Source organism: Aythya fuligula, chromosome 27 (genome assembly GCF_009819795.1).
Source record: "Aythya fuligula isolate bAytFul2 chromosome 27, bAytFul2.pri, whole genome shotgun sequence".
Classification (NCBI taxonomy): domain Eukaryota; kingdom Metazoa; phylum Chordata; class Aves; order Anseriformes; family Anatidae; genus Aythya; species Aythya fuligula.
This window is the reverse complement of record NC_045585.1, coordinates 1,107,230-1,133,494: the sequence shown is the minus strand read 5'-3', so window position 1 is coordinate 1,133,494 and position 26,265 is coordinate 1,107,230. Positions and strand designations below refer to the sequence as shown.

The window sequence follows — 26,265 nt, the reverse complement described above, 5'->3', positions numbered from 1 at the left end:
AAAAGTAGAAGGGAATTTCTACCTGGAGGAGACATACGGATGGACAGCAGTGGCAGGAGGAGCCTCCCTCCTTGCTACCCAGCTGGCTCCGAGGACCCACAGCGTGAATTTTTCCCTGCCTGCACACTGCTTTGTCTGTCCACACACTCGTGGCGAGAGAGATCAGAGAAATTAGGCCCTGAACAGAACTGGTCTCCTCCAAACACCCAGAGCATCCAACAAGCCCACAGCTGGGCTGCTACCAGAGCTGCTTTTGGAAGAGACAGGTACAACAAAGTCAGTAAAGAAAAAAAAAAAAAAAAGATTTATTAAACAGCAACAAAACCAGAAAACATCCCCCTAGTTTGCTACAGCCAGAACCAGCCCCTGCTCACCACGGGGCTGCTCCTCTCCCGTCCTGCAGCCTTGCTGGGTCCTCCCACGGCCCTGGCCGAGGGTCCCCGGGGTCCCTACGGCTTCTGGCTGAGCGTGGGCCCCGCCGCGGCGATGATGGAGGAGCTGGCCAGGCTGCTGCCCAGCGTTATCAGCGTGGTGCCAGCCCCTGCAGGCAGCACGCCCTGGGGCAGCAAGTGTCTGTTGGCCAGAGTCTCTCTGGTGTGGATGACGGTGCTGCCGTCGTCCACCACGGAGGGAACCCTCCCCAGGGTCTCCATCGTCCCCAGAGCGTGGCCGAGGGCCGAGGCGCTCTTGGTCAGGCTGACCTTCTCCCCGAGGTGCCCGAGGGCCCCGTCGCCCTTCACCGTGGCCAGCGTCGAGGTGAGGATGACGGTCTTGGAGGCGGTCTGCAGGACGGGTCCCACCTTTGGGTGCACCAGGCTGCCGGGAGGACTGGGAGCGCCGGCCAGCGGGGAGGTGGCGAAGGTGACGGCGCCAGTGGGAGAGCTGGCGGACGAGGAGGAGGAGGAGGAGGAAGGCTGGATGCCTGGCAGTTTGAGGGGGACTGAGGTAGCCTCACCCATCACGGACTTGGTGAGCGCGGAGAGCTTGGCGTCCGACATGACGTACAGCGTCTTCATGGGGCTGGCGCTGGTCACTGCGGGGAAGGGGAGAGCGTGGTCAGCGGCTGGGGGGACGAGGTGCCCACCCCGAGCTGAGCCCCCCCGGCAGCACAGCTGTAGGGTTTCAGGCTGAAGAGAGACAACTCGCCTCGTTTTGTCATCCACAACAAACCCCGCTGCTGTCACAGCCTGGGCAGAGCACCGCAAGGAAACCCCAAACCTGCCAGCCCCCTCCCCAGACCTCTCAGATGCCCCACGGAAGCCTCTCTCTTCCTTCAGTGTCTCACCTAACACAGTCCCTTCCCGTGGGGACAGGACCTTGTGGCTCTTTCTTGGCCAGGTCCATGCCATCCTACCCTCCAAGCTGCCACGGACACGCTGAGCTCACGCTGCTCCCAGCAGCCTGGCTCAGGGCAAGCTCTCGCCCGGCTCAGGCATCTCCAGCTCCATCCCACCAGCAGCGAGGGCAGACGCTGCTGCAGGTGCTCAGACACTCACCACGCTCCACCTCAAAGGCAGCTAAAAGTCACCAGCTTCACGAAATGAAGCCCTTGGCGCTGTGAGGCAACAGCAGGGGTTGCACACGGTGGTTACCCCATCCAAGCCTGCTCCCCGGCCACATCTGGGGTTACCACAGCCCAGAGTGCAAGGGGTCACAGTCTCTGCAATCTGATCGCTGGGGTTAGATGCGCTCGGGACATTGACTGAAGCCTGGAGACCCACTGCTGGTCAAAGATGATGCTGACCAGAAAGACCCCGACCCGGAGAAGCCCACAGCTCGCCCCTGCGGTCACCCAAGGCCACTTGCTGTCCCCCAGGAGCCCACATGGCTGAGCAGGGAGCAGCACAGCAGCAGCGCTGGCTCACCCGAAGCACACCACAGCTCTGACACAATGGTATCAGAGATGTATCGCGGTGTCCCTCCCGCTCTTCAGCGGCAAGAGCTCACCACGAGCTCCACCGGCAGCGTGGAGCTCTCCAGAACAGGGTGCCAGGCTCAAGCACGGAGGACTCAGAGCGAAGGCAGAGGACCGACTGCCTGACCAGGGCAGGGCGCCGACCCCACCGCCCCGCAGGGGATGAGAGGGGCCAGACGTGCAGCAGGAACAGGAGGCTAAAACCCCTGCACAGGCTGGGAAGGGGCACAGAGACACGACGATGCTGTCGGGCAGCAGCACAAAGTGCTCCATGAAAGCTCCATGAAAGATATTCCGGCTGGAACACCTTCTGTGCTAACACCCCAGTCCGCTCTGCTGCTCTGGCAGCTTGGCTCCGAACCGGTCCTCTCCCTGCACACAGAGCCAAAACGAACCTCCAGCGAAAGCAGGTAAAGCTCTCCACGGATCTGACTTCATCCACTAATGACGACCAAAAAAAAAAAAAAAAGACCAAAACCAAACATAAAAGGGCAACGTAAAATAAAACACAAAACCACAGGATTAAACCCAGTGCTTCTGCAGCTCCCCGTTGAGTCCTGGGGGAGACCAGCAGAGACTGGGGGTCTGCAGCAGCCAGCGCCGACGATCAGAGTTACAGCTGGGTCTGATGCCTGCGAGGAGCCAACAGCACGGTGAAACAGCACACGCATCGACATGGTCCAGAGCAGCCTTGTTTGACCTCTGGGAAACTGGCACAGCTCCCCCGAACTTCACCCACCAGATCTGGGTGCTGAATACCTGCTTGTCCTTCCCCTGGCTTGGCAAATCAGCTGGATGAGGGAAAGGAAAACACATTTCTGGCGTGGCTGGAGGCGGGCTCTGCTGTGCAGAAGCCTTTTGAGGATGCAACGGGCTGCATCATCGCTCTGCGGAGGTTTTTAATTTTTTTTTTTGTAGTGTGAGGCTACCAGCTGGGTATGCAATGTTTGCTCGGGTGTAATCAGATGGGTCTGCTCTCTCCAGGCAAGGTAAATAAACGTAGGCAGCAGGGAGAGTGCTTAGTGCTACCAGCGTGTGGTGGGGGCCCTACACACAAGCTGAAGGTTTTTGCAGAGCCCGCTGTGTTCGGGCTCACGTTTTACACCCCGCTCTTTGTCAACTGCACGGAGCGAAATCAGAACTGCATGTACTTGTGCAAAGAAACCACAGGGGACCTAACTCAAAGGAGGGGGGAAAAAAATAAGGAAAAAAAAAAAAAAAAAAAGGCAACGGACTTAAAAATAAGCAGCATTCAGGCAGCTACTCCCCAGAGGGGCTCCGCACACGTCACCCGGCAGGCATGGCTCCAAGCCGGCCTCCGCTCTGGCCCCCAGGCCGGCTGCCCGCGCCCCACAACTGCCATGCGCCTCACCTACGGGTGCTGCCGCGGCGGTCAGGTGGGCTGCGGGGTCGGCAGGAGCCATCTCTGCGCCAGCCTGGGCTTTGCTGAGATCCATCTGAGACAGCAGCTTGCCAGGAGAGGCGGCGCTGGAAGCTGGGGCGGCCAAGTTCCCAACTGCACCGTCCGGAGCCTGGAGGGGTTAAAGGAACGGAGAGCTGCTGGGAGCGGCCGCGGCGCTGCGAGGAGCGCCAGGACCCCAGGTGGAGAGGGGTTGGATCATCGCTGGGGGGCTGCAGCCGTTCCTCGAGGCCTGCGCTGTCCCTCACCTCAAGATCAGAGCGCGCCTCCTCCCTGCTTCTTCTAGCCTTGCCCTCGCTCCCATCAGTCACGTCTAAACTCCAGGCAGGATCCGCACCACCGCGGATCCAGGGGACCCCGTCCCCACCGCGGGCTGCCAGGGAGGCCAGGCCTGCTCTCCTGCTCTCTGCAGCACCAGCGAAGCAACCGCCAGGAACTGGAGCTCAAACACAAGTCCCAGAGCACACAGACCTGCTGTGAGAACAAGGCGCTGTTACTGCCAGCACCAGCAAAGACTGGACGCGGCACACGCCGTCCGTGGCACCTGAAGAGCTCCCCAGGTGCCAGAGGAAGACTACAAGTCCTTCTGGTGTCCACCGGGTGCTTACAGATGTCCAGCACTGGGATAACCGGGCAGTTTGGATTCGTGTCCTAAGGCACACGTGGCCTTCGGGGACTGACAGGCTTCAGGCAACTCGCTCTCCTCCACCAGGGACAAACATCACCAACAACGGCTTAGCTCCAGTCCGAGCCCTTCCCACCTGGTGCTCGTGCAGGTCACAGCCTGCTCCTCCACGCCCTGCGCAGCAATTTGGTGGTGCTCCATTCGTTTTAACTAATTTCTGCCCCAGGAGGCAAAAATGTCAGACTCCACCAAGGGGTGGTACGTCCACCACCAGCACGGCTGGGTCCAGGCAGCACCAAGGGCTGGAGGCTCCTCGCTTGCCTCGTGCCGTTTAGGGGAGATCCCTGCCCGCAGCTCAAACCAGCACCTCAGCTCATAGCTCTGGTTGTTGCAATGTAAATGGTTTTCTGCCTCGTGGCAGGACAAGACCACAATCCAGCATCAGCATCACTACATTTTACAGAACTGCTACCGGGATACAACCACGCTGCAGAGAGGAACTCACACAGAAAGCACTGCTCAAACCACGGTGGAACCGTTCCTTGAAAACAGAAGCTGAAGCTTGCTTGTATTTTCACTTTAAAGCCACCCAAACACTTTTGCTTTTCTTACTGTGCTACTCTCAGAAAACACTTGCGCCAAACTCCCCGGGAAGATTCCTCAGCCTCCTGCCTCCCCTGTAAGGCCCGTGGGGGAAGGAAGAAGTTACCCACTCAAACTGCATCTCAGCTGCTACAGGCATCGCCCCAGCCCCCAGAGCTTTAAATCACAGCCCATGCGTGGGCTTCACGCTTCCTGCACAGGCACAGTGGAGCCGTCAGCTGGAATTTCAAAGGAAACCCAACCAACAATGGCTTTGGCTACTGCTGAAAACACAAGAGTTTAAGCTCTGGCATAATCCCCCCGAGCCTTTTGTAAATTTGCTCTTTTACAGGAAGCCCTGGTGGATTACGTAATCCGATGTGCTAAAGGTACACACAAGCTGATGTCAAGGGCTATAATTAGTTACAAAAACACACAGCTCATTCCATTTCCTGTAAAAGCCTGCTTTCAGTTTGCTTTTGAAGCAGCTCTCACAACCGACCACACAATTAAGCACTACCTTGAACACACAAGCTCAGCACTGTACGTCCGGAGCAGCCTGCGACCAGCTCTGCAGCTTCTCGGGTCAGCCAGGCAGTTTCAGGTGTCGCTGCCTGAAAACACGAACCCACAAAGGCACCCAGCAACCGCCGAGCAGTCTGTGCCAGGTCTCATTTCACCTCCGAGCTGCTGCTCTGCCAGATGGATTTCCAGCATCTCAAACAGGTACCAAAGGGCACAGAGGGAAGCACGCCAGGTCTCACGGTTTCTCCCAACGGCCTCTGAAGAGCCCAAAACTGAGACTGGGAGCTCCGAGGCCGCACGACGTGACTCACCCTCTGCTCAGGTGGGAGCTGCACTGAGTGCCACTAGCTCTGCATTTCTGAGCTCTACCTTAGTGGGCAGCAGCCCGGCTCTGCCAGCACTCGCAGGCTCTGCTGTGCTACAAAGTGACTGAAAGAAACACAGACAAGTCAAGGAGGAAGGACACGGATGCTCCCGGATCTCAGCTTTACCCAGCAGCAAACCAGGAGCCTGTGTGGAAACTACCGGCAACGGGGGATGCAAGGCCAGCCCTGAAGCAGCACGGGACAAATTAAGGACTCGTGGCTGCTGTTAAGACTTACCCAGCTCCATCCAGAGGCTTGACCTGTAGACGATGCCTCCCTACACATCTCAGGGCTTTGAGCAGCCCTGAACAACCTCGGCAGGCCGCAGCCAGGAGCAGAAGCACGCTCCCTGCCTCTACGACACGAGCTGCCTCCCTGACAGAACCGCAGGGCTTTGCCTACAAGGCAAAGATTGCTCCGTGTCTCCTCCACCAGCTCACCTGCCCCAGGCTGCACGAGCAGTATCAAGAGCAGGAAAACCCCGCGTGCAGGAGAACAGAGCCCCAGCCACGCTGGAGAGACCTTGGCATCCTCCAGTGCCCTCAGCCTTCAGCACCAGCTTGTAGGAGCTGGAGCTTGATCCCCGCAGCCCTCGCTCCATGCTCACCCGACTGCCCAAGCTGTAGGGTTTATCACTCTGGGAATTTGTTCTCTTGTCTTTGAACTTCTGCTTCCCTGCAAATGTCTGTCTCGAGTCACTACTCAGCTCCTGCCGGGCAGTCAGTTGTACCCCAAAGTTTTTAGGCTGGGGGATGTTGCTGGCACCGCTTTGTCCCCTCTCTGCGGGCTCCTCTGATGACCCCGAGCTAAAGCCCAGTGAATTCAGAGCTCCTGGCACGTTTCAAAGCTTTCATTTACCTCCAAAGCTCGCTACTTTGTTGTACTGTCGGACCCTCAACAGCTCAGTTTGTGGTTCCCTTCAGGCTGTTCAAAAGGAAATTGTTCCTGAGCATCCTCGGCTCCCCAGGGCAGTGGTCACAGCCCTAAGCCTGCCACAGCTCCAGAAGCCCGTGGACAACGCTCTCAGACGCAGGGTTTGATTTTTAGGGGGTCCTGTGTGGAGCCAGGAGTTGGACTGCACGCTCCTTGGGTGTCCCTGCCAGCTTGGGCATCAGAACCGATCTTGCTACCCTCACATTTATGGATCCATCTCCAAACTGGCAGTGAGTTAGGACAGAGCCCAGGGACACATCTGTAGCAAACCTACCACATCGGCTACCTCCAAGTGTTGGGGTGGAGAGGTCTGCGTTACAGTACCCAAGACCACTGCCTTCAGCACCACGACAACAACAAATTAAAAACAACCCTCTCCAGCTTCTTGTGCTCTCAACTCATCTACACCAAGTCTCATCCTGGGAAGCTGGGAGGCAGCCAGGACCCTTCTGAGGCAGGACGTGGCACACCTCTAGCATGGACACAGCAAAAGCATTTCCTTCTGTCAGTGATCCACCACCACAAGGAGACCTGCTGTGAACAGACAACTTTGGAGCATGCACTGAGCACTTTGTGTATTGGTTTTAACAGCACAGCAACGAGACGGGGCAGAAGATGAGGTCCTGCAGCAGGAAAGAGTCCAGCACCCTGACCCCTGCTGTCACATCGGGGCACCTGAGAGTCAGGAGCAGCATTTCCAAGAGGAAGACCCCCCCCAGACAGCGCAGCCAACCCACTCTCCTCCCTGCACAGGACAGATGCTGCAGCAGCAGCTCTCCCCCTCACACCAAGCCCTGTTACTGCCAAGAGAGCCCAGAGCTGCGACAAGTTTCCATACTGATGTCAGCATTAGGAACTAGACAGAGATTTCCTCAGTGTGGTACCAGCAGGACACTGAGTACGATCTCTGGAGGAGACGACCTTGCTGCTAACGGATGTGAAGGTAAGCTGGGTCCTCCAACCACCACCTTGCAAGGCCCCTCTGTGCACAGCCTCAGCAAAAGAACAAGGCTCAAACCCAGGGGAGATGCCACGACCAAGAGACATCTCCCCAGGACAGCCACTCCTGCCCGTGAGCTTTCTCTGATCACAGCAAACGCTCTCTCTAGGGAGGTGACGCCGAGGATTACCTGAGGGGCCTGCGTCTGCATGGGCTGCTCGTCGAGCTGGGGCTGCACAGCCCCCATGGCAGCCTGGCTGAGCGTGGTCACTCTGCTGGGCTGCCCACGCAGCGTCACAGTAATGGTCGTTGGGGCCTTCAAGCCTGGAAAACACAAGCGAGACAGCCCTGAAGCACAGAACTGCGGGGCCACCTTCACCCACGAGGGCTGCATCAGGAGTCTCTTCCCAGGAGAGGAAGCTCACAAGTTGCTACCACATGCAGCTTTGCACAGCTACAGCTCGGAGCACCACAAAGGCGGAATAAACTTTGGAAATACCAGGCCTGGGGCGCTCCAGAAGCCTGCGGCGCTTGCTTGCCTCACCTGCTGCCTGGTTGGAGATCTGAGCCAAGCCAGGGAGGCTGCTGGCCAGCTTGGCCAGTCCCCCGTTGGTCAGCAGCTGGTGAATGGCCGTGGGTTTCCCGCTCGCCGAGGCTCCCACAGACAAGGAGGTGGCGACTGGGATGGTGCGGACGATCGTGCCCGTGCCTGTGGTGATGGCACTCAGGTTCTGGATCGGTGTGGGTGTCTTCACAGCTGAGGTCTGGAAGGAGAAGCAGAAGCACTGAGCACCTGGGAGGACTGGGGACGGTGGGAGGGCACAGCCTCTGCCTCCCGCAGGAGCCAGAGGTCAGGTGGAGAGTTTCCACACTTCATCCTGGCGGCTGCAAGCAGGTAAAGCTGTCCCTTCCAGTCTGCATGGACTCATTTCAGCCTGAAAGCATGACTGGGAGAAAGGCTGGCTCGGCTCCGCCTCTACTGAGGCCTCTCAGACTGAAAGGATGGGGAGCACTGCCTGACGGGATCACAGAAGGACAAGAGGACAGATTGCTGATCCTCTCCTCCCCATTCTCCAGACCCTTATCAGCATTTTTAGGTGGCTGCCAAGCCCACTTTTGAGTACAATTTCCCACAGCCCCATTCCCCGGAACCAAGGCCGTTTATGGGAACCCTTATCCTCATCACCTGTCAAACCCGGGGCACATTATTGCAGCTGCAGCTCACACCTAGCACCACTCGTCTCTCCTGGTCCTACACCACACATTATCTGGGCTCCAGCTTCTGCCACGTCACCCCCGCACAGCTTCCTTCTAGAGAGCAACCTCTGACGTTTGCAGGCTGAGTACCTGCACGGGTGATCCAGCAGCAGCCACGCTGGCAGGCAGGGCTGACGACTTGGTCCCGATGTCCTGCAGGCTGAAGCTCAGCCCTTGCAGCAGGCTGCTGGCAGATGCTGCTCCTAGAAAAGAGGAAAGAACAAAGAAATTAGCCTTGGAGAACTAACCACCATGGAATTCTAGCTCTGTCACACAGCAGTGCCTGCAGAACTGTGCTTTGAAGAGCAGCATCCCAAGGAGCCTGTAGGGATGCTCCAAGTTACCCCATGAACACAGCCCAGCAAGTTTCACTGCTGCAGCGACCAATGTCATCTGTGAGAGAGGGGAGGCAACGTACGAGTGGGCAGGAGCAGTCGTACTGCCAAAAGGAGGTCGTGTTTGGTATCTCGAGGCATCGTGACATGAAAATGATGCAATTAATGGGTTGTTGAACCTTCAGCCTCACTTATAGCATCCCTCTGGCCCTCCACAGGCTCTGAAGAGCAAAGCACTACCTCAGCCACTGCGGGGCTGAACCCAAAGCAACCAGTGAACGCAAGAAAGAGGATCCCCTGAATGATTTGGAACCTGGTTTACCTTTTACATTCACAAGAGACAGGTACCTTGGAGGGCACTGGCTGGCTGGGCCTGCATGCAGTGGGCGCTGCTGGCTACCAGCCTGCTCTGCAGGGCATGGAAAGCGCTGGGCGCCGTGCTGCTGGGGATCACGGCAGACGGAGCAGGGCTCATGGAGGAGGTTTCTGTTGCTGAGCTCAGCCTACAAAGCGAGCAGAAGAGAAAGGCACCTCTTAGGGATAAAAAGAGCAACGCAAGATGGCTTTGACAGCATGCTGTCACCAACCGAGCAGGGCTTCTGGAAGCGTTAGGTGGGGAGGTGATGAGCTAAAAAAATCCAAAGCAAGAGACATTTCCCTGTGTCCACTGCAGCACCTGGGGCAAAATCTGTGCATTTCCAGCTCAGAAGGAAGGTGCTGCAAGGGCTGTGCCACCCTGCACAACACAGTCTACCTTGGAGAGAAATTTTTCCATTAAAAATCAACTTTCTATCTGAGGACAGCTCTTCCTCTCCCCACCCAGATCAGCTGGGGTCCAGTTCTCCGAAGCATGGTTTAAATTAAAATGGAAAACAGCGATGTGAGAGATTGTCAACACCACATTTGTTCCTCAGAAGAAATCCCAGTGGCCCGTTAACTTCAGAGCCAATATTGAGAATTCTTTCGCTATCTTTGGAAAAAAAATGCTCAACTATCAAAGAACGAAGACAACACTGAATTTTTGGCAAAGACGACGGCACAGTCATTCAAAAGACAAACATCAGCAGTTCTGCAGCAAACTTGGAGTTGATAAACCATACAGGAACAGCCCAACAGCCACATCACCTTCCACATCTGCCCATTTCCACCATTCTCAGATTCGACCACCAGTTGACAAATAGTTTTTGGGAGCCTACGTGTCTCCCATTCTTCAGAGAAATCCAGCCATAAGCAAGCTACCAAGAAGCTCCACGCACAGAAAGCACCACGTTGTGGTGTTTCATTCATACCAGCAGCCTCTCAACGAGGCGCAGGGCTTACAAAACCAAAGCTGCACTCACTTGGAGGCGGTGAGCAGTCCGAAGGGCTCCTTCACACCTGACACGGACTGACCGACAGCCATGGGGACCGGCTTTCCGGAGACAACTGCAAAAGAAAAAGAAGAAACCTAACTCTCCCTCCTCCACGAGGCTTGAGGGATTCCCTGTCTCACGCACTACCCCCAGGCACAGCCCAGAGCTGCTGGCCACGGGCTCATCCTGCTCACGAGACCTCTTCTCAAGGAAACCTCCACTGCAGCCATGAGCACACACTGGAGGCACCGCGCTACAGGTCAGGAGTACCAGAGAGAGCAGAGTTGTGAGGAAAACCAGAAAGCTGTCGTTGTCAGAGCGTGACGACAGGCAGGACTCAAGGAACCGGCTCAAAGTCTGACAGCAGCGGCCACTCAGGCCCTCACCACCAAACGCAATTCTCTCTCCTAAGCGTCACCTCCGCTAATCCCCTCCTCCTTGTCCTCACGGCACAGAGCTACGCCTCGAGCGCTCGGTTAGGGTCTGGCTGGCTGCTGGAGCTGGATTTTGTAAGCATTCTTTACAGACACTTTACAAAATACACAGGGATGCGGCGAGTCACAATAATAGTTTATTGTGTCACAATGTTTGTTTATCGCGGCCTTTGGGATACAACTGCATTTGCCTCGTGCATTCCTCCTGCTCACGCACGGTAAGAGGGAATTCTCGTTTGGTTCGTGTTTACTTCTGCAACTCATTTCCTTTCTGTGGAAAGAAGTAAAGTTTGGAAAATTAAAAAAAAAAATAAAAATGATTCCAGAAACCAGAGATCCTCAAAGCTGCCCGAAGATGAACTGTAACCCTAAGAAAGGATGTGTATTTATTAGTTAATTCTCACATTTCAAAACAACTGTTAATTAACCAAGAAATCCTTCTGAAGGAACACAGTTACTTCTCAGCTTGGAAAACCCTCCAATTTCCTAACGCTTCAGACGGAGACGCTGACCTTCCAGCCCTGCACTGCACCGAGCTAGCTCTAAAAACAAGCATCAGCGTTACACAGCTGGGCTCCGAGGTGAGGAAGTCCTTAGCACGAGCACGGAGAGCAAGAAGGCAAAATCCTCTGAGTACAGGAGCGAGAGCAGCCAAAGCTTCTGCCCTCCTCACGAAGGCTCGAGGGGAAGATGACCGAGCACATCACCTCTTCTTGGACAGGACCTCCTGCAGCGCCCGCGGCAGTGGGTTTGCTCAGCCCCGCAGGCAGGAGAGGAGCTGCCATTTGTTAGCACGCGTATGAAGGGCAAATTGTCCTGGATTTTAGGTGACTGCACAGCCCCAAGGGGCGCTTGGCTGAGTTGTGAAGTCTTCCAGAGGGAGGCAGATCGCCGTCATCCATGACGCGTTCCTGGGGAGAGCTTTGCTTCCGCTGCGGGGGACACGCAAGCAGGCAGCAGAAACGGAGACCCGCACGACCTACGTGGAGCGAGGCCTTGCCAGGAGCAGCACCTCGAAGCCTCAGAGGAAGGCACAAAATTCTCCTTGCAGCTCACCAGGCTGCCGTCAGGCACCTCGCTGAAGCACGCGACCCAAACTGCTACGGAAAACGTCCTGGCTACGCGCTGCCGGCCCCCACGCGTCCCCAGCTACCCCCTAGAGCACCACATCGCACCTCGAGCCTCCGTCTCCTTCCTGCAGCTGCCTCCTCAAAAAGCAGAAGACCAGAGCTCCCCTCCCCTCCCCACGCCGTGCCCCGGAGGAGCTGGGTGCCGCCACGACCCCGCTCTCTGGCTACCAAGCGGCTTTGCAATCGCAACTCACTTTCTGCCTGGGTGGTGAGGGGTGCTCCGTTCCCCACGCCCGCAGCATCTCCGTGAGAGACAATGGTCACCTTGATTTTGGCTCGTTTGGAAGTTTTGCTGCACTGGGTCGGGCTGGGGGCCTGATGCCTCTTCAGCTGCACGCGCACATCGTCTCTCTCAGCCCCTTCCGAGTGCTCTGAGGAGACTGGAACTAGGGGACACAGAAGTAGCTTTTTGAAACCGACGGCCGATTCCTCGAGGTCAGCGCTGCTCCGAGGTGCGGAGAAGGGACACATGCCCATGCACACTTCCACAGCTCCCTTCATGCCAGCCTTGCCCATCTCCCATGCACCGGGACCCCTCGCTTCTCCTTTTCACCACCTGCGCTGACTCCTGCGTGCCCCACGCTGCTGCCTCAGGGTCAGCGCTTAGCTTAAGCTGCTCACAGGCACACAGAGCCCGTCTTGCCCTCTGCAGCGAAGAAAAAATGGATGCCTACGGTAATAACACATCTTCACGTGAACACTTTTCATTTCCAAGCACAGTGCAATCGCTCCCGGCATCAGACCCTTCCAGCATCCCTAACTTCCAGACGAGGGGGACGGAGGTGCAGACTCGCAGAGCTGGTGCAGGCGTGCTGTCAGTGCTGGGGTTAGAGAGGAGGTTTTTGTGTGCCTGGCATTCAGCACGTCCCTTCCAGCGCTCAGAAATGTCCCTCAGAGGGCTGGACAGGAGCGTACAGGTGGCCGGGAGGCGCTAAGCGAAGCAGCCATGAGCACAAGAGGCGCTGCAGCAAAGCCAAGCCCCACGCACCCCACGCTGCGTGGCACTAGGGAGAAAAGCAGCAAGCTGAGACTTCTCCTCCACGCCAAGGGCTCCTTCTGCTGTCGCGTCCTTTTGACCCACCACATCCGTTTCATTCTGCCTACAGCATAAGCTTGCTGGGGAAAGGGTTGTCCAAAAAGCACAGAGAGCCCGCAACAAGTGCTTGTGGGTGGCACGGGGACAAGAGGGGGTCACAAGACAGGATCGATGGCACGAGGACAAGAGGGGTTACCCCACCCGTCCGTTCTCTGCACACCCCACTGCTGGTGCATGGTCACCCAGCCCTGAGCTGAAACGCTGGTGGAGCAAACGAGAGCATGGATCTGCCTCCTGCTGCAGCACTGGCAGCCTGGCAGCTCTCACAACCACAGCCCTGCCGTGATCTGCAGCACTGGGACAAGCTCCGGAGAGCCCTCTCCACCTGGAGCTTTCAGAGGGAGCCGTGAGGCAGCCAACTCCCTGCTGATAAACCTCCTGGGTTTCCAAGTCACCAGCCTGGAAGCCAGGATACAGGCATCTTTTTGTTTATATAGATTATGTACAGCAGGTCCACAGATGTGCTGTGTATGTGCATTTATTCCTCTCCCTGCACACCCCACTACCTGCGTGTCTCTGGGCTGCGGGCTGGGACAAGGCTGCACCCAAACCCCTCGGTGTCGGGCGCCTCAACAGGCAACTCAGGGCTGCTCTGCTCCCCAGGAGAAGCTCCGAGCCTGCTGTGCTGCTACTGCTGCAGACCCACGGCTGTGACGTGTGACTTGGTCACACTCGTGCACGCTCCCACACCTCCTGCTTGACTGCGAACACGCTCGGACAGAACCACTGCCCAGAGGGACCTCGCCCAGCGTGCAAGGACTGCAGGCACCGAAGCCCCCCAGGGTGCCACAGTGAGTGCCACCAGCCAGGCAGGACGGGGAAAGGGCACAGGCAGTGGCGTTAGGAGTCTTTCAAAGCAGTGAGCAGCGACCCCAAGTCCCTCCTGGTCACCCCCAGCTTCCTACCTCATGGCTCAAGCAGCTGAGCCAGCGCAGTAACGAGCCCTGAGGTGTTAACGACCTTCAGTCTTAGCAAAAGGCAGGGCAGGCTGAAGCCAGAGCATCCCCGATAAAGTATCCAGGCACCCGACTTGGCCACTGTGGTTTCTCTTCCCCACAGCAAGCACAGAGCTCCACCTGAGCTCCCAGGCTCAGCTCTACTCACGGGGAGACCAGCAGGTCTCTTGAAAACAGGGCTCGAGGGAGGAAGAAACCTTTAAAGCCACCACCTTGGTCTTTGTGCCTCAGGGCTTTGTCACCATGGTTGTGCACACGTTTGGACTGTGTCGTGTGTGTGTTTGGTGTGCCAAAACAGCACGGAGGTCACTGAATCCCCAGCAATTAAAAGCACCAGCACCGGGGGTGCTGCAGGCATTTGTCACCCCCAGCAGTGCTCTCAGCTCCCGGGGTCACCTGAGCTGAGCACGGCCACCCCACACGGCAGCGCAGCCTCCCAGAGCCTTGGACGTCAAGCTCTCTTCCTCCCCTAGCCCCAGGTCTGCCCAGTCACTGCCTCCTGAGCCACCAAAACGCGCCGTTATTCACACTGCACATCCTGCCCCTCAGTGCCTAGCCCTCGGAGCACCTCACGTGCTGACCTCCACCTCGGGGTGCTCCAGCACCCAACCAGGAGCCCACAGGATCAGCGAGTGCTCCCCTCGGCCTGTGTCCTGCTCAGCACAGCCAAACTTTGTCAACAAACTCAATCCTTTACGTCCTTCTCCCACCACACCACCATCACCCCGCAGCCATCCCTCTCCCTGCTCTCTTTGCTCTTCTCTAGCTCCCTCTGGCCAAGAAACGCTGCTCCAGCCTCTCCGTCTGCCCCTTCCACTCGGGAGCTCCTCGCTTCCACGCCCAACAGCCACCCTGCAGTAAGGAGCTCCACCAGCATGCAGTCAGTCTTCAAGCTTCCCAACAAGTCACCACACCGTCCACGAAGCTTTAGTTCGGAGCAGAGCTGCTGCCAGGTTACAGCAGCATTCACCTCCCGGGGCAGGGGAAGGGGAGGCGTTAGTGCTCTCAGCTAGCACGCGAGCCGTTTGCTTAAGCTTCAGATACAGCAATGAGAAAGCAAAAAAAAGCAGGGGACGAGGGGACAACGTTGGGCCACATCCCCCAACCAATGCAAGGGAAGAGGAAAATGATGAGAGAAGGAAGCCGAGAGACAGAGAAAAGGAGGGAGATGGAGAGAGACAGAGAGAAGTGAGGAGATACTCACCAAAGAGACATGAAGAGGTGCCAGGAGGAAGAGCTTTCCTCACCAGCATGTTTTGTTTCAGAAAAGCAGCAAACTGAGCTGAAATGAATCAGAGAGAATTACAGTATCACAGCCCGGCTCTGGAGGGGGGGGCAGCGACCTCCAGGAACACCACTGCGACGCGCAGAGACCTGGCAGCAGGCAGGCAGACAGCTCAGGGCACGAGGAGACACGCTCAGCTCCTCTCCGGATGGCAGCGCAGCGCATCCCGCGCCACGCCGGGCATCGCCCCAGCTTCTGCAGCGTCCCAGCAGCACGAGCCCTCTCCAGCCCCACAGCCAGCGCGTCCCTCACCACCTGCTGCCACGACACAGGCACGGACAGCACGCCGCAGCAGCGCTCCTCACTACACGAGGCAAACCGTCCTCCTGCCTCCCTTGTGCTAGCTAGAACCTTTCCCCTCGGCTACGACAACGGAGGAACAGAGTTCTTTAGTCCAGGAGCTGAGAAACTACGAGATCCAAGCTTGAAATTCCCTCTGGAGCCTAGCCTGAGCAACACAAAGACTTTAGAGAGTGCGTGGTCGCACTGCTGCAGGAGACAACAAGTCTGTTCAGGTCTGTCCTGAGCAAAGGAACGAGGCCAGAAGGGAGGATGAGAACTATTCCCCACTCCTGCTGCTTTGGCCAGAAAGGATCCTCAGCGACAAAACCCTTACCTACAGCCACAGCTATCACAACCAGACTGAAGCTGCACAATAAGGTTTTTAAGCAGCATCCGACAGGACAAAACCCCATAGCTGAAGCAGTTCAGAGCGGGTTTTCCTCTGCTGTTCCATGCAGGATGGCTAATTACCAAAGGCCCACTGCTCCAGTCACAACTCAGTAGCCTCAACCATCACCTGAGAACCTTCCATCTCCCTCCCAAGCAGCCTGGAGACACCAGTCAAGGAGCTCACACCCAAAAGGGAATCAGAGCACGGCTACATAGCAGTTTTGTCAGCCAGAGCACGTGAAAATCCTTCCCACTTGGAACAGCAGCGAGGCTCCGTGAGCTGCAGAAACACCGTTTCCAACCTAATTTCAACCCCCTACAAGCTGCTGCCTTCAGCTGACAGGAACGGGGAACTGAGCTGCAGAGCAAACTGCCACGGGAAGCTTGGAGTTCACAACAGGACTCAGAAGACAAAACCTGAAAGGGTCGGGGCAGATAAAGACCAAAACTCCAGGTGCTCGGAGGGAAGAGGGTGGAAAAGCCGCAGGAGGTTACCTTGTGCCTGCTTGTGTGTCAGGATAGTGTCCGTCCTCTGCACCTGCCTCTTGAGCAGCTGCGTAGTGCTGATCTGGGTGGGCTTCTGGATGGAGGACACCGCAGCCATTTTAGTCTTGGGGCTCGACGTGGGGCTGCTGGAGACGCTGGACAAGTCCTGCTCGAAGAGAAGGAACACCTTACCCCCGCGTTTCTCCAAGGAGAGGCAATCCTAACTCTCAGTGCAGGCAAGAACGTGCATCCCTCTGCTGAAGCAGGTCTAAATCCAAAGGTTCCTTTGCCCCTTCAAAAGCCGTTTGTGCTTTCAGATCCTCTTGCCTCCCTCTTCCAACCCTACCACACCTCAGCAGCACACGGCTCAGCCTTCCCCACTCGCCATATCCCAGAGGGAGCCCCTACCTCCGAGCCCGACGGCGAAGCGGGCACTTTGGCTGCTGGTGAGGTGGGCCTGCTGGTTCTCTCCGGCAGATCAAACGACAGATCCCTCCGGGTCGAGTCACGCGGCTTCTTCTTCTTCTCAGCGTCCAGGTCACGGGGATCAGAGCCCGAGTGGCTCTCCGCTCGAGTGAGGACTCCAGTCAGGAAGTCAGCTATTTCATCCTAGGCAGGATGAAACTAATCGTTAGGCTGTGCGGTGCGCAGGTCTCTAAATAATTCAGCTTCACAGCTAAAATTGAAGAAAAGAACTGAATGTTCTCAAAGACAAACTGATAGGGCTCTCCGGATTTAATATTCCGGATTTAATATTCCACAAGCAGAAACCCTCAACCCTTGCAGGCAGACCTTGATTTCTCATCAAAGCTTCTAACTCCATTGATTTCTGACACATGGAAGAGAAACGTGATGGTTTCCCCAGTGCTCCCCAAAGTACTGCTTGCTTCCCCAGGCAGAGGAGAAGACTCAGAAGAGTGATCTTTGCTTAAAGTACACAAACAGGAAGCTCACATCTCTCCTGCTGTCGGAGGACAACCACTTCAAAAACCACTTGAGAGAGATTACGCTTGTTCAACCAATACTGGCAGCAAGGTTGTAACTTGTGATCAGAGACATTTCAGCAGGGGCCTTTTACAGGTACAGCCATACAGGGAAGATTTCTGTCTTTACCTGGATGCACCTGTCCACCATACTCTGGGTCAGGCCTTCTGACTTCTTTTTGGCTTTGCTTATCCTAGTAAAAAATAAAAATAAAAAAAATCAAACACGTGGAAGCCAACAAATATTGTTTTTCCCCTTTCACACTCCCTATATGATTCTTCACCAGAGAATAAAACTCCAACGATGGCCAGTTTGCTCCCTTACACAGTTTGACCCTACAGAGTAGGGTACGAGCCGACTCCATTAGTGCTCAACTCAAGAGCACCGTCTGCTGGCAAGACGAGATTCATCCTCAGAAGTGCTGAGAAGAGCTTTGGGGACAGCAACAAGGGCCCAGCATCGCTCAGTTTATGACTAAAGCTTCTTGCAAAGCAAATACATTTCCTTTCCTTCAGAGCTTTGTCTTCAGACCACTATCAGAGTTTGACTTTTCTTTCTTTCCTCTCCTTCAGTAACTATTCCTGCTATGGATTTCTGACTTTGACAGTGCTCCAAAATATTGTTTGCATTGTTGGATCCAGCTCTAGCATCAGGCTAAACCTGTTTTTATACACACCTTGCTCCAGTTTTTGGTGCAGTTATCTCAGACACACAAGTGTGACTGGAGATCAAGCTCCAAAGTTCACTGAAACCTTCAGCGCCTCCTGCAAGGCTCCTGGAGCCTCCCTTACCCCGATACTGGACACAGCCTCCATCAGCTGCAGGCTCCAGAGCCAGGGTGGCAAGAAAAAGCAGATACCTGCTCTAGTGTCATACCTACTGTGCTCTTCTACTTCCCACTGGGAGAAGCAATGTGGATTTATCCCAGAAAAACCAACCAACCATCTCTCTATCCAGTACACTGGGCTTTGAACAACTGCTCGCTTTGACAGAGCATTATTAGGCAGGGCCAAGTTTTTCTGTAAGCAGCACACTCAGGTGTTGCCCAGGGCTTCAGGGCAGAGCATCCACCTCACAGGACATCACCTGAGATTGTCGTCTGCTCCTCCCACCACCACCATGCTGTTATCAGCTCGGATTTTCTCCCGGAAATCTTCCATCGCTTCGATGTTGCACTGCAGGGAATTCTGACCGATCACAAAGAGGACAGGGGTCTTCATCTCCAGGAGGGGGTCATCGACGTCCTGCAAGAGCAAGGGCGACTGTAATTCAGAAGGGCTGTTCCAGGACGCAATCTTTGGGGCCAAACACATTTCTGAAGCATTTCCCAAACATTCCCAAACAGGTAAGCACTTCCCAACAGGAAAGCATATGCCATGGAGGAGCAGGCAGCACTTCACACGCGATCCCAGCGCGTACTAACTGCATCCTGGAGGGAAGGAAATTATGAGTTGCGTGGTTTGCCTGGACAAGGTTGCACATCTCAGATACCCTATTCCAACTCACCCTTCCTCTTCTGAGCTTTTGCCACACAAACCCAGGACAAAGCTGAAGCAGTGCCAACAGCACGTCCACTGGCAGTGAAGCTCTCCAGGGTGAGCCCCGATGGGGTTTATGCAGTCATCCTAAAGAGAACTCTGCTCAAGCACTGCACCCTCCCCTAACAGATGTCTTTTACACAGGGCTGATAGGGATTTCCACTAGTCTCAGAACTGGTTATTTCACCAGCACAACTGTAACCATTCCCAACATGGTCACAAACTGGTCAGCTAGCAAAGGATTAATTTGGGATCCACGTAAATGACTTTAAGTCACCATCTCTGGTGCCAAAGGACACAGTCAACAAGCGACACTCGTGTAAGACCCAAGGAAGGAGCTGCAAAACCACGTTATAGGATGGACAAGCAAACGCAGGACTTCACACGCCTGCTATTGCATCAGGAAACCTGTTACAGATGCAACACTTCTGCCTGCTGGGCACATCCCCTCCAAACAAAAAAATCACAGACACATTCCTTAAAAATCTTCCAGTTATCACTGGACTTCCAAACCACGTTCTATGAAACAGTCCACGGAGGTTAAAAATCAAACAATTCTTTAAGTGGCACCCTCATCCCCTTCAGTCCTTACCCCTCTGGGGCCATCAACTGTCAGAAGAGGGAATCCAAGGCACACAACTGCAGTGACGTACTCCATCACTGAAACCTGGGTAGAAAAGCAACAACGGTCAGCACCCTCACAGTCCTCTGCTGTAAAGGTCGCTTTGCTAGGCTCAGGGCACAGAGATCTCTCACATATTTAGACTCTGCTTAGGTGCTTAAAAGGACTGGGGGGGGAAACACCAAGGAACTCAAACTCCTTTATGCCCCCATGGCTAAAAAGGATGCATCTCAAAGCCAGGCCTCAGCGAGAAGAAGGGGAATAGAATAATAATTCTCCAGAGCCTCAAAGGCACCAAACACTGAACTGAAATTTTCAAATCACCTGAGCGCATGCAAACGAAACAGGCACTTACGTGACAGGCCACCAAGGCACCCGTGTTCCACCCGATCAGGATGATCGGCTTGTGAGAGAAGTGGTTGTGAATCTACGGGAGAAAAAGGACAGCGATGGAGGGACAGACAACGGGACGCTGCCAATGGGCCCCGCAGCACCTGCAGGCGAGGGGGGCACAGACTCGTCCTGCTCTTGCTGCTCTTACCTCTGCCACTTTGCTCCTCACCGCGCCAATCATGTGCTCGAGACACTGCAGCACTCCCACCCCGCTGCCGTTGTTCAGCAGGTGGGTGGCGATGGGAATCACCTGTCATTTGGAACGAAAAATGAATAAATAACAAAGGCACAACAGGCACCAGCAACAGGCACAGGCTAAACCAGTTTGCACACAACTTTGTGCTTCGTCTCTCCCGTGGAATTCTCTTCTAGCTACCAAAAAAACAGAGGAAATTCGCTCCAGAGACAACCTCTGCTGCTCACCTCGCCCCTATACACCCGGTATGCCCAACACACAGAGCACTGCGAGCAGCTCTGTATCCAAGGTGACCCACAGCCTCCCTCCTCCAACCTCTTCCTACTGGAAAACTCAAATTCTTAACAGAATGATACAACCTAAACTGCTGGAGACAGTTGGCTTTGGATGGCAAGTCTCCTGACATGACCCCAAATAAATTAAATTGGGCAACTTCAGCCCAATTTGTGCCTTAGCTGCCAAACACTGCAGGTGGCAGATGCCAGCCTCTGTTTTTAGCAGAGGCAAGTATTTTAGTGCACCAATGGGTTACAAAAATAAGCTCAGCAGCTGCAGCCTACCACAGCTGCTAACGTGAACTAGCTCCCAATGTGCCTGCCTTCAAACCCGAGCGTACAAACCTTCCCCAAGCAGGAAAGCTGCGACTGCCAGAAGCGGTGCCGTCGAGAAGTGGGGAACATGGAGTTGGAGGGGCCGGAGGAAGCAATCAGGATGAGGGGGGAACCAGGCAATTTGCTCTGCAAAGTTCATCAAGAGATACATGAGGGAAGGCAACATCCCAACCCCAAACCTCGCTGCCTGCTTCCCCATCCTCCTGCTGCTCCAGACCCTCACGTGCACCAAGGGTGAAGTTCACGGGGGCAACTTAAGCAAAGCTACACGTGAGAGGACACCGCATGCTACATGAACTGCTTCTTGGTGGAAGCCTGTGGAAGAGCATCCTCCCAGGTGGGGACTGAAAAGGAGCAACTCTCAGCACAACCCTGATAAGCCACAGAAGAATTAAAATGGTTATTTATAAACCCAAAGCCCAGCCTGGCCTGCACTAAGTGGGAGGGATCTTGCAGAGCTCCTTAAATGCGCAAGCTTTCCCCAGCAGATGCTACCTCGGGATAGTATGGGGGAAAACGGGTCCAACAAAAGGAGTCCCTTCATTGAGCAAGGCTGAAAACCAGAAGGAAAAGAGTCCAAGGAGCAGGAAAGAGACAGAAGGAAGAAGAAAACAGAACAGGAAGAATAAAGCCAGTCTGCATCTGGGCCAGGGCAATCCCAAGCACAAACACAGGCTGGGTGGAGAATGGATTGAGAGCAGCCCTGAGGAGAAGGGCCTGGGGGTGGTGGTTGATGAGGAGCTCGACACGAGCCAGCAATGTGTGCCTGTAGCCCAGAAAGCCACCTGTGTCCTGGGCTGCACCACCAGCAGCATGGCACCAGGGTGAGGAGGGGATTGTCCCCCCTCTGCTCTGCTCTTGTGAGACCCCCCCTGGAGCCCTGTGTTCAGCCCTGGGGCCCCAGCACAAGAAGGACCTGGAGATACTAGGAGGAATCCAGAGGAGGCCACGAGGATGATCAAGAAGCTGCAGCACCTCTGCTATGGAGACAGCCTGAGGGAGTTGGGATTGTTCAGCCTCCAGGAAGGCTCCGAGGAGATCATATAGGGGCCTGCCAGTACCACTGCCCCATCCCTGCAAGTGTTCAAGGCCAGGCTGGATGGGGCTTTGGGCAGCCCGGGGGTACGCCAACCGCAGCAGGGGAGCTGGAATTAGATGTGCTTTGAAATCCCTTCCAACCTAAACCATTTGGTGAGCTGAGAATGGCCTCTCGCTCCCTGCAAGTCCCCGGAGGCACTCACTGGTTTGTTATGTGACAGGACACCCACTGCCGGGTCCCACGGCCTCTTCAGCAGCAGCGACAGAGCCTCAGCTCCTGCTGCCCCCGTCTTCGCGGTGGAGGAGAGCAGCATCCTATCGATCAGGGTGGGGATCTGAAACCAGAGGCCAGGAAGGACTGAGTACATGCACACCGTTCTTCCAAGGGGCTTTTAAACATCATCCCCGCCACCCCAGAGAAAAAGGAGAGAGACTCCATCAGCTTCCTTTTAATGAGCTTTATAAAGGGAGAGCGTGGTAGGAGGCTAAGGTCTCTCACTGCTTTCATCACCTTTCCTTTAAGCGTTTGCAGAGCGTCCAAGTACGCAGCCAACACCGGCAAACTGAGGGTTTCCACCAACGTTGTGTGCAGCCACTGGATCAGCTTGGTGTCCCAGTTCACACTGGCCAGCGCCTGGCGGACCCTCCGGGCACATTTGTCCACCGCTATCCTCCTCAGGACCGGCTCATTGCAAGCCTGAGAACCAGGAAATTAAAGGAGAAACACAGTTAGGGGAAAAATCAAGCATGCCACGTGCACCCCAAACCACAGGAAAGCATCAGCCTGGGCAGCTCAAAGCCCTCTGGCAACAAGCACGGACCAACAGCCTCCCAGCGAGGACAAAATCCCGCCTCAAACAAGTCCGGAGCTGCCTGTCTCTTAAGACCACAGAACCCTAGAGCAAAGACTTTTGTCTTGACCAAGCCGCTTTGCTAAGGGGGACTAAAACCAGGCAATGAATCTGCTGGAAGGTGGAAGAGCAGCAGGGAGTACAAGATCTTACCCCTTCGTTGGCCAAGCGCGCCAGCCTGTCGGACTGCAGCGCTTTGTGGATCTTGTTAAATAGCTTGTTCTGAGCCATTGTCCAACCCGTCCTGGGGAGAAAACCAAAGATTTGACGTTGGACACAGGCATCTGGGTCCGGTGAGCAGGCACAGCTGGGCAGCAGCTGCACCTCCAGAACCTGCTTACAGCTATGGAAAAAGCAAGTTTCGCTAGCGAGGATTTAAGTTAAAAGACTGCTCAACAAAAACCACTTAGATTGTACGCGTCACCAGGGCGTACCGCTGAACATCCAAGCATTAGAACAACAGAAACAATAAATAAGAGTAAAATAATTGTTCCTTTTAGCAAAGGTTATCTCCCTGTCGCTCAAAATTACTGTTCCTACGGCTTGACTGACAACAGTCACAGGTAAGGTTATGGGGTGGGGAAATTTACAGACGTCCTCCTTTTTAGTCCTCAACACTGGAATAGGGCTGAGCTGGGGACGAAGGTGTCACTGTCCCAAGCTCCTCCAAAGAGAGGAGACAGCGGCACACGAAGCGTGCAGGAGCTTCAGCAGCTGGGCCAGCCTCTACCATTAAACCTAATAGCTTTTACAGCAGGCAAACAAAGAATTTGGACACAAAAATTGGTTTTCTTTGAACATTAGTCAGTTCAGGAATGTTGCTGTGTATTACATCACACTAAAAATCCCACCCTGGGCAGCGTGGGGTTGTTTCGAGCCCCCGTTTGATCTCCCAGCGGGTCCCAGCTACCTGTTGACGTGTTCCTCCCAGTCATCCGGCGGCGGAGGGGCGTCCGCGTCCGTGCGGGCGAACATGACGTGGCGCTCGCACTCGTTCATCACGCTGCGCGCCTTCTGGTTGTCGTACAGCGGCACGGGCGTGGGCGTCACCGTCTCCACGTCGATGGGGACATCTGCCTCGCTGCGAGGGAAAAAAAAAAAAAAACACATGTTAGAGAACGGGGTCTGCTATGTAAAACGGGAAAGGATCTGTAGCCAGCTGGGGGCCTGAGCCCGGCCACGTCTCCCGGACCCCGGCTCTGGCTGTGAGTGAGCGCGGCAGCAGGAGCTGTCTAAGCTGTGGGAACGTCCTGGCTAACGCCTAACGATGCAGCCAGAGCTCCCGGCAGGTGTTTGCAGCCAGCCACGAGCCCCTGAGCTTCATCACCAGCTACTGTGCTGCTCCTGACAGAGCTCAGGAAGCTCCCGAACCCCGCTGGGGGCCCAGAACTCCACCCCAAGCCCCTGCACCCCCAAGCCCGGCCACCCCATGCCCTGCTCTGACCCCCTCCAGGCCCTGCTGCAGCCCCCAGACCTTCCCTCAGCCCCATGTTCCCCACCACAGAGCCCAGGACCTCCTCCAGAGCCTCCCCAACCCACATCCCCCAGGCTCTGCCTCACATTCCACCGTCCCCTCAGCCCCTCAGGCTCCCAGACCCCCAAAAAGCTCCCCAGCCAACACCCAGCCCCCTCCCCGTACTCCCAGGCCCTATACAGCCCCCCCAGCCCCATCCTCTCCCTTCACAGCCCCCCAGGACACCCCCTTACTGCACAGACCCCACACTTTCCCCTCAGAAGCAACCCTAACCCCCTCCTTAAATACCCCCAGGCCTCTACACCCCCTCATAAGCCCCACAGCCCCCCAAACCCCACAGACCCCCCCTTTCCCCTCAGAACCCCCCCCAAGCCCCTCCTCCCAGCCCCCCCAGCCCCCCATACTTCACACCCCCCTCCTTCCCCTCAGCCCCCACCCCAGGCCCCCCTTTGGCAGCCCCCAGCCCCCTCCACCCCTCCCACCCCCCTCAGCCCCCCCACCTCCCCCCTTTTCCCCTCCCAGCCCCCTCAGAAGCCCCCTCCCATCCCCCAACCCCCCTATTTTCCCCTCCCACCCCCCCCAGGCCCTTCCTCACACCCCCCAGCCCCCCCCACACCCCCCAGACCCCCACTTTTTCCCTCCCCCCCTCCCTCCCCAGCACACACGACCCCTCCCCAATACCCCCCAGCCCCCTCCACCCCTCCCAACCCCCCCACCTCCCCCTTTTCCCCTCCCAGCCCCCTCAGAAGCCCCCCCCATCCCCCAACCCCCCCAATTTCCCCTCCCAGCCCCCTCAGCCCCCCCCCACACCCCAGACCCCCCCTTTTTCCCTCCCCCCTCCCTCCCCAGCCCCCCCCGACCCCTCCCCAGCTCCCCCCACTCCCTCCCACCCCCCCCGGCCCCTCCCCAGCCCCCCCCGGCTCACAGGGCGCTGCCGGGGCTCCTCCTGGGGGGCAGGAAGAGCATCCGCGCGGGCCGGGCGGCGCTGGCGTCGGGGTGGGCGCTCCAGGGCTTGGCGTAGCTGTGGTCCAGGCACACCAGGTCCAGCTCCCGCTCGTGGGCCGACAGCTGCAGCAGCAGCGACGTGCCCATCCTCCGCGCCGACCATTGCAGCTCCCGGTCGCGGTCGCGGTCCCGGTCGCGATCCCGGTCCCGATCGCGATCGCGCTCCCGGTCGCGCTGCGCCATGGCCGCGCCGCCCCCCTCCCCCCCTCTCCCCTCACGAACTGCGCATGCGCAGCCCTCGGGAGGCACCTCCCCCCCCCCACCGAGGGGACGGCGCATGCGCGGGGGGAGGGGGGAGGGAAAGTGCGGAGAGTGGAGCACGGAGCGGAGCGGGGCGGGAATGGAGAGCGGAACGGAACGGGACGGGAGGGGGGACGTGGGGGTGGGGACACGGGGGGGACACAACGGGGTGGGGACACAACGGGGAGGTGGCTTGGGGTACAGGGATGTGGGAGCACAAGGGTATGGGATGTGGGGACGTGGATGTGGGGACACAACGGGATGGGGATGTGGGGTGAGGTGGCGTGGGACACGGGGACATGGGGACATGGGGGGACATGGGGACACGGGGACACAAGGACATGGGGACACAGGGACATGGGGACAGGGGGACATGGGGACATGGGGGGACATGGGGACACAGGGACATGGGGACGTGGGGACATGGGGACATGGGGACATGGGAATATGGGGACATGGGGACACAGGGACATGGGGACAGGGGGACATGGGGACATGGGGGGACATGGGGACACAGGGACATGGGGACAGGGGGACATGGGGACATGGGGGGACATGGGGACACAGGGACATGGGGACACAAGGACATGGAGACATGGGGACACAGGGACATGGGGACACAAGGACATGGGGACACAAGGACACAAGGACATGGAGACATGGGGACATGGGGACACGGGGTCATGGGGACATGGGGATACAGGGACATGGGGACATGGGGACATGGGGACATGGGGACACGGGGACAAAGGGACATGGGGACATGGGGACACAAGGACATTGGGACATGGGGACATGGGGACACGGGGACATGGGGACACATGGATGTGGGTACAGGGGTACGGGGAGGTGGGGACTTGGGGCTCATGGGTGTGGGGACACGAGGACAGGACATGGGGGTGCACTGGTGTGGGGCACATGGATGGGGGGACACAGTGACATGGGGACATGGGGACACGGTGGCTTGGGGCATGTGGATGCGGGGACACAAGGACACAGACATGG

At 56.7% G+C, this 26,265-nt stretch overlaps 1 protein-coding gene across 4 annotated transcripts; it reads right to left on the bottom strand.

The window, feature by feature from the left end:
- Nucleotides 1–340: 340 nt before the first annotated feature.
- Nucleotides 341–25,115, bottom strand: KANSL3 (KAT8 regulatory NSL complex subunit 3). Of its 4 annotated transcripts, XM_032204206.1 has the most exons (22): nt 24,941–25,115; nt 23,452–23,622; nt 22,695–22,785; nt 22,202–22,387; nt 21,894–22,025; nt 20,662–20,778; nt 19,994–20,095; nt 19,808–19,879; nt 19,423–19,497; nt 18,379–18,536; nt 17,422–17,485; nt 16,717–16,917; nt 16,318–16,474; nt 15,070–15,147; nt 12,008–12,199; nt 10,238–10,322; nt 9,246–9,400; nt 8,653–8,765; nt 7,850–8,069; nt 7,496–7,629; nt 3,288–3,447; nt 341–1,033 (listed from the first exon to the last, which is right to left on the bottom strand). In XM_032204206.1, exons 1-22 carry the CDS (start codon nt 25,105–25,107, stop codon nt 450–452), a joined length of 3,414 nt encoding a protein of 1,137 aa, XP_032060097.1. In that variant the 5' UTR covers nt 25,108–25,115; the 3' UTR covers nt 341–449. The 4 variants fall into 4 exon arrangements, with proteins under 4 accessions (XP_032060097.1, XP_032060095.1, XP_032060096.1 ...); XM_032204204.1 differs by lacking the exon at nt 12,008–12,199 and having other exon boundaries at nt 24,941–25,107; XM_032204207.1 differs by lacking the exon at nt 3,288–3,447 and having other exon boundaries at nt 990–1,033; nt 24,941–25,107.
- Between the last annotated feature and the right edge of the window lie 1,150 nt (nt 25,116–26,265).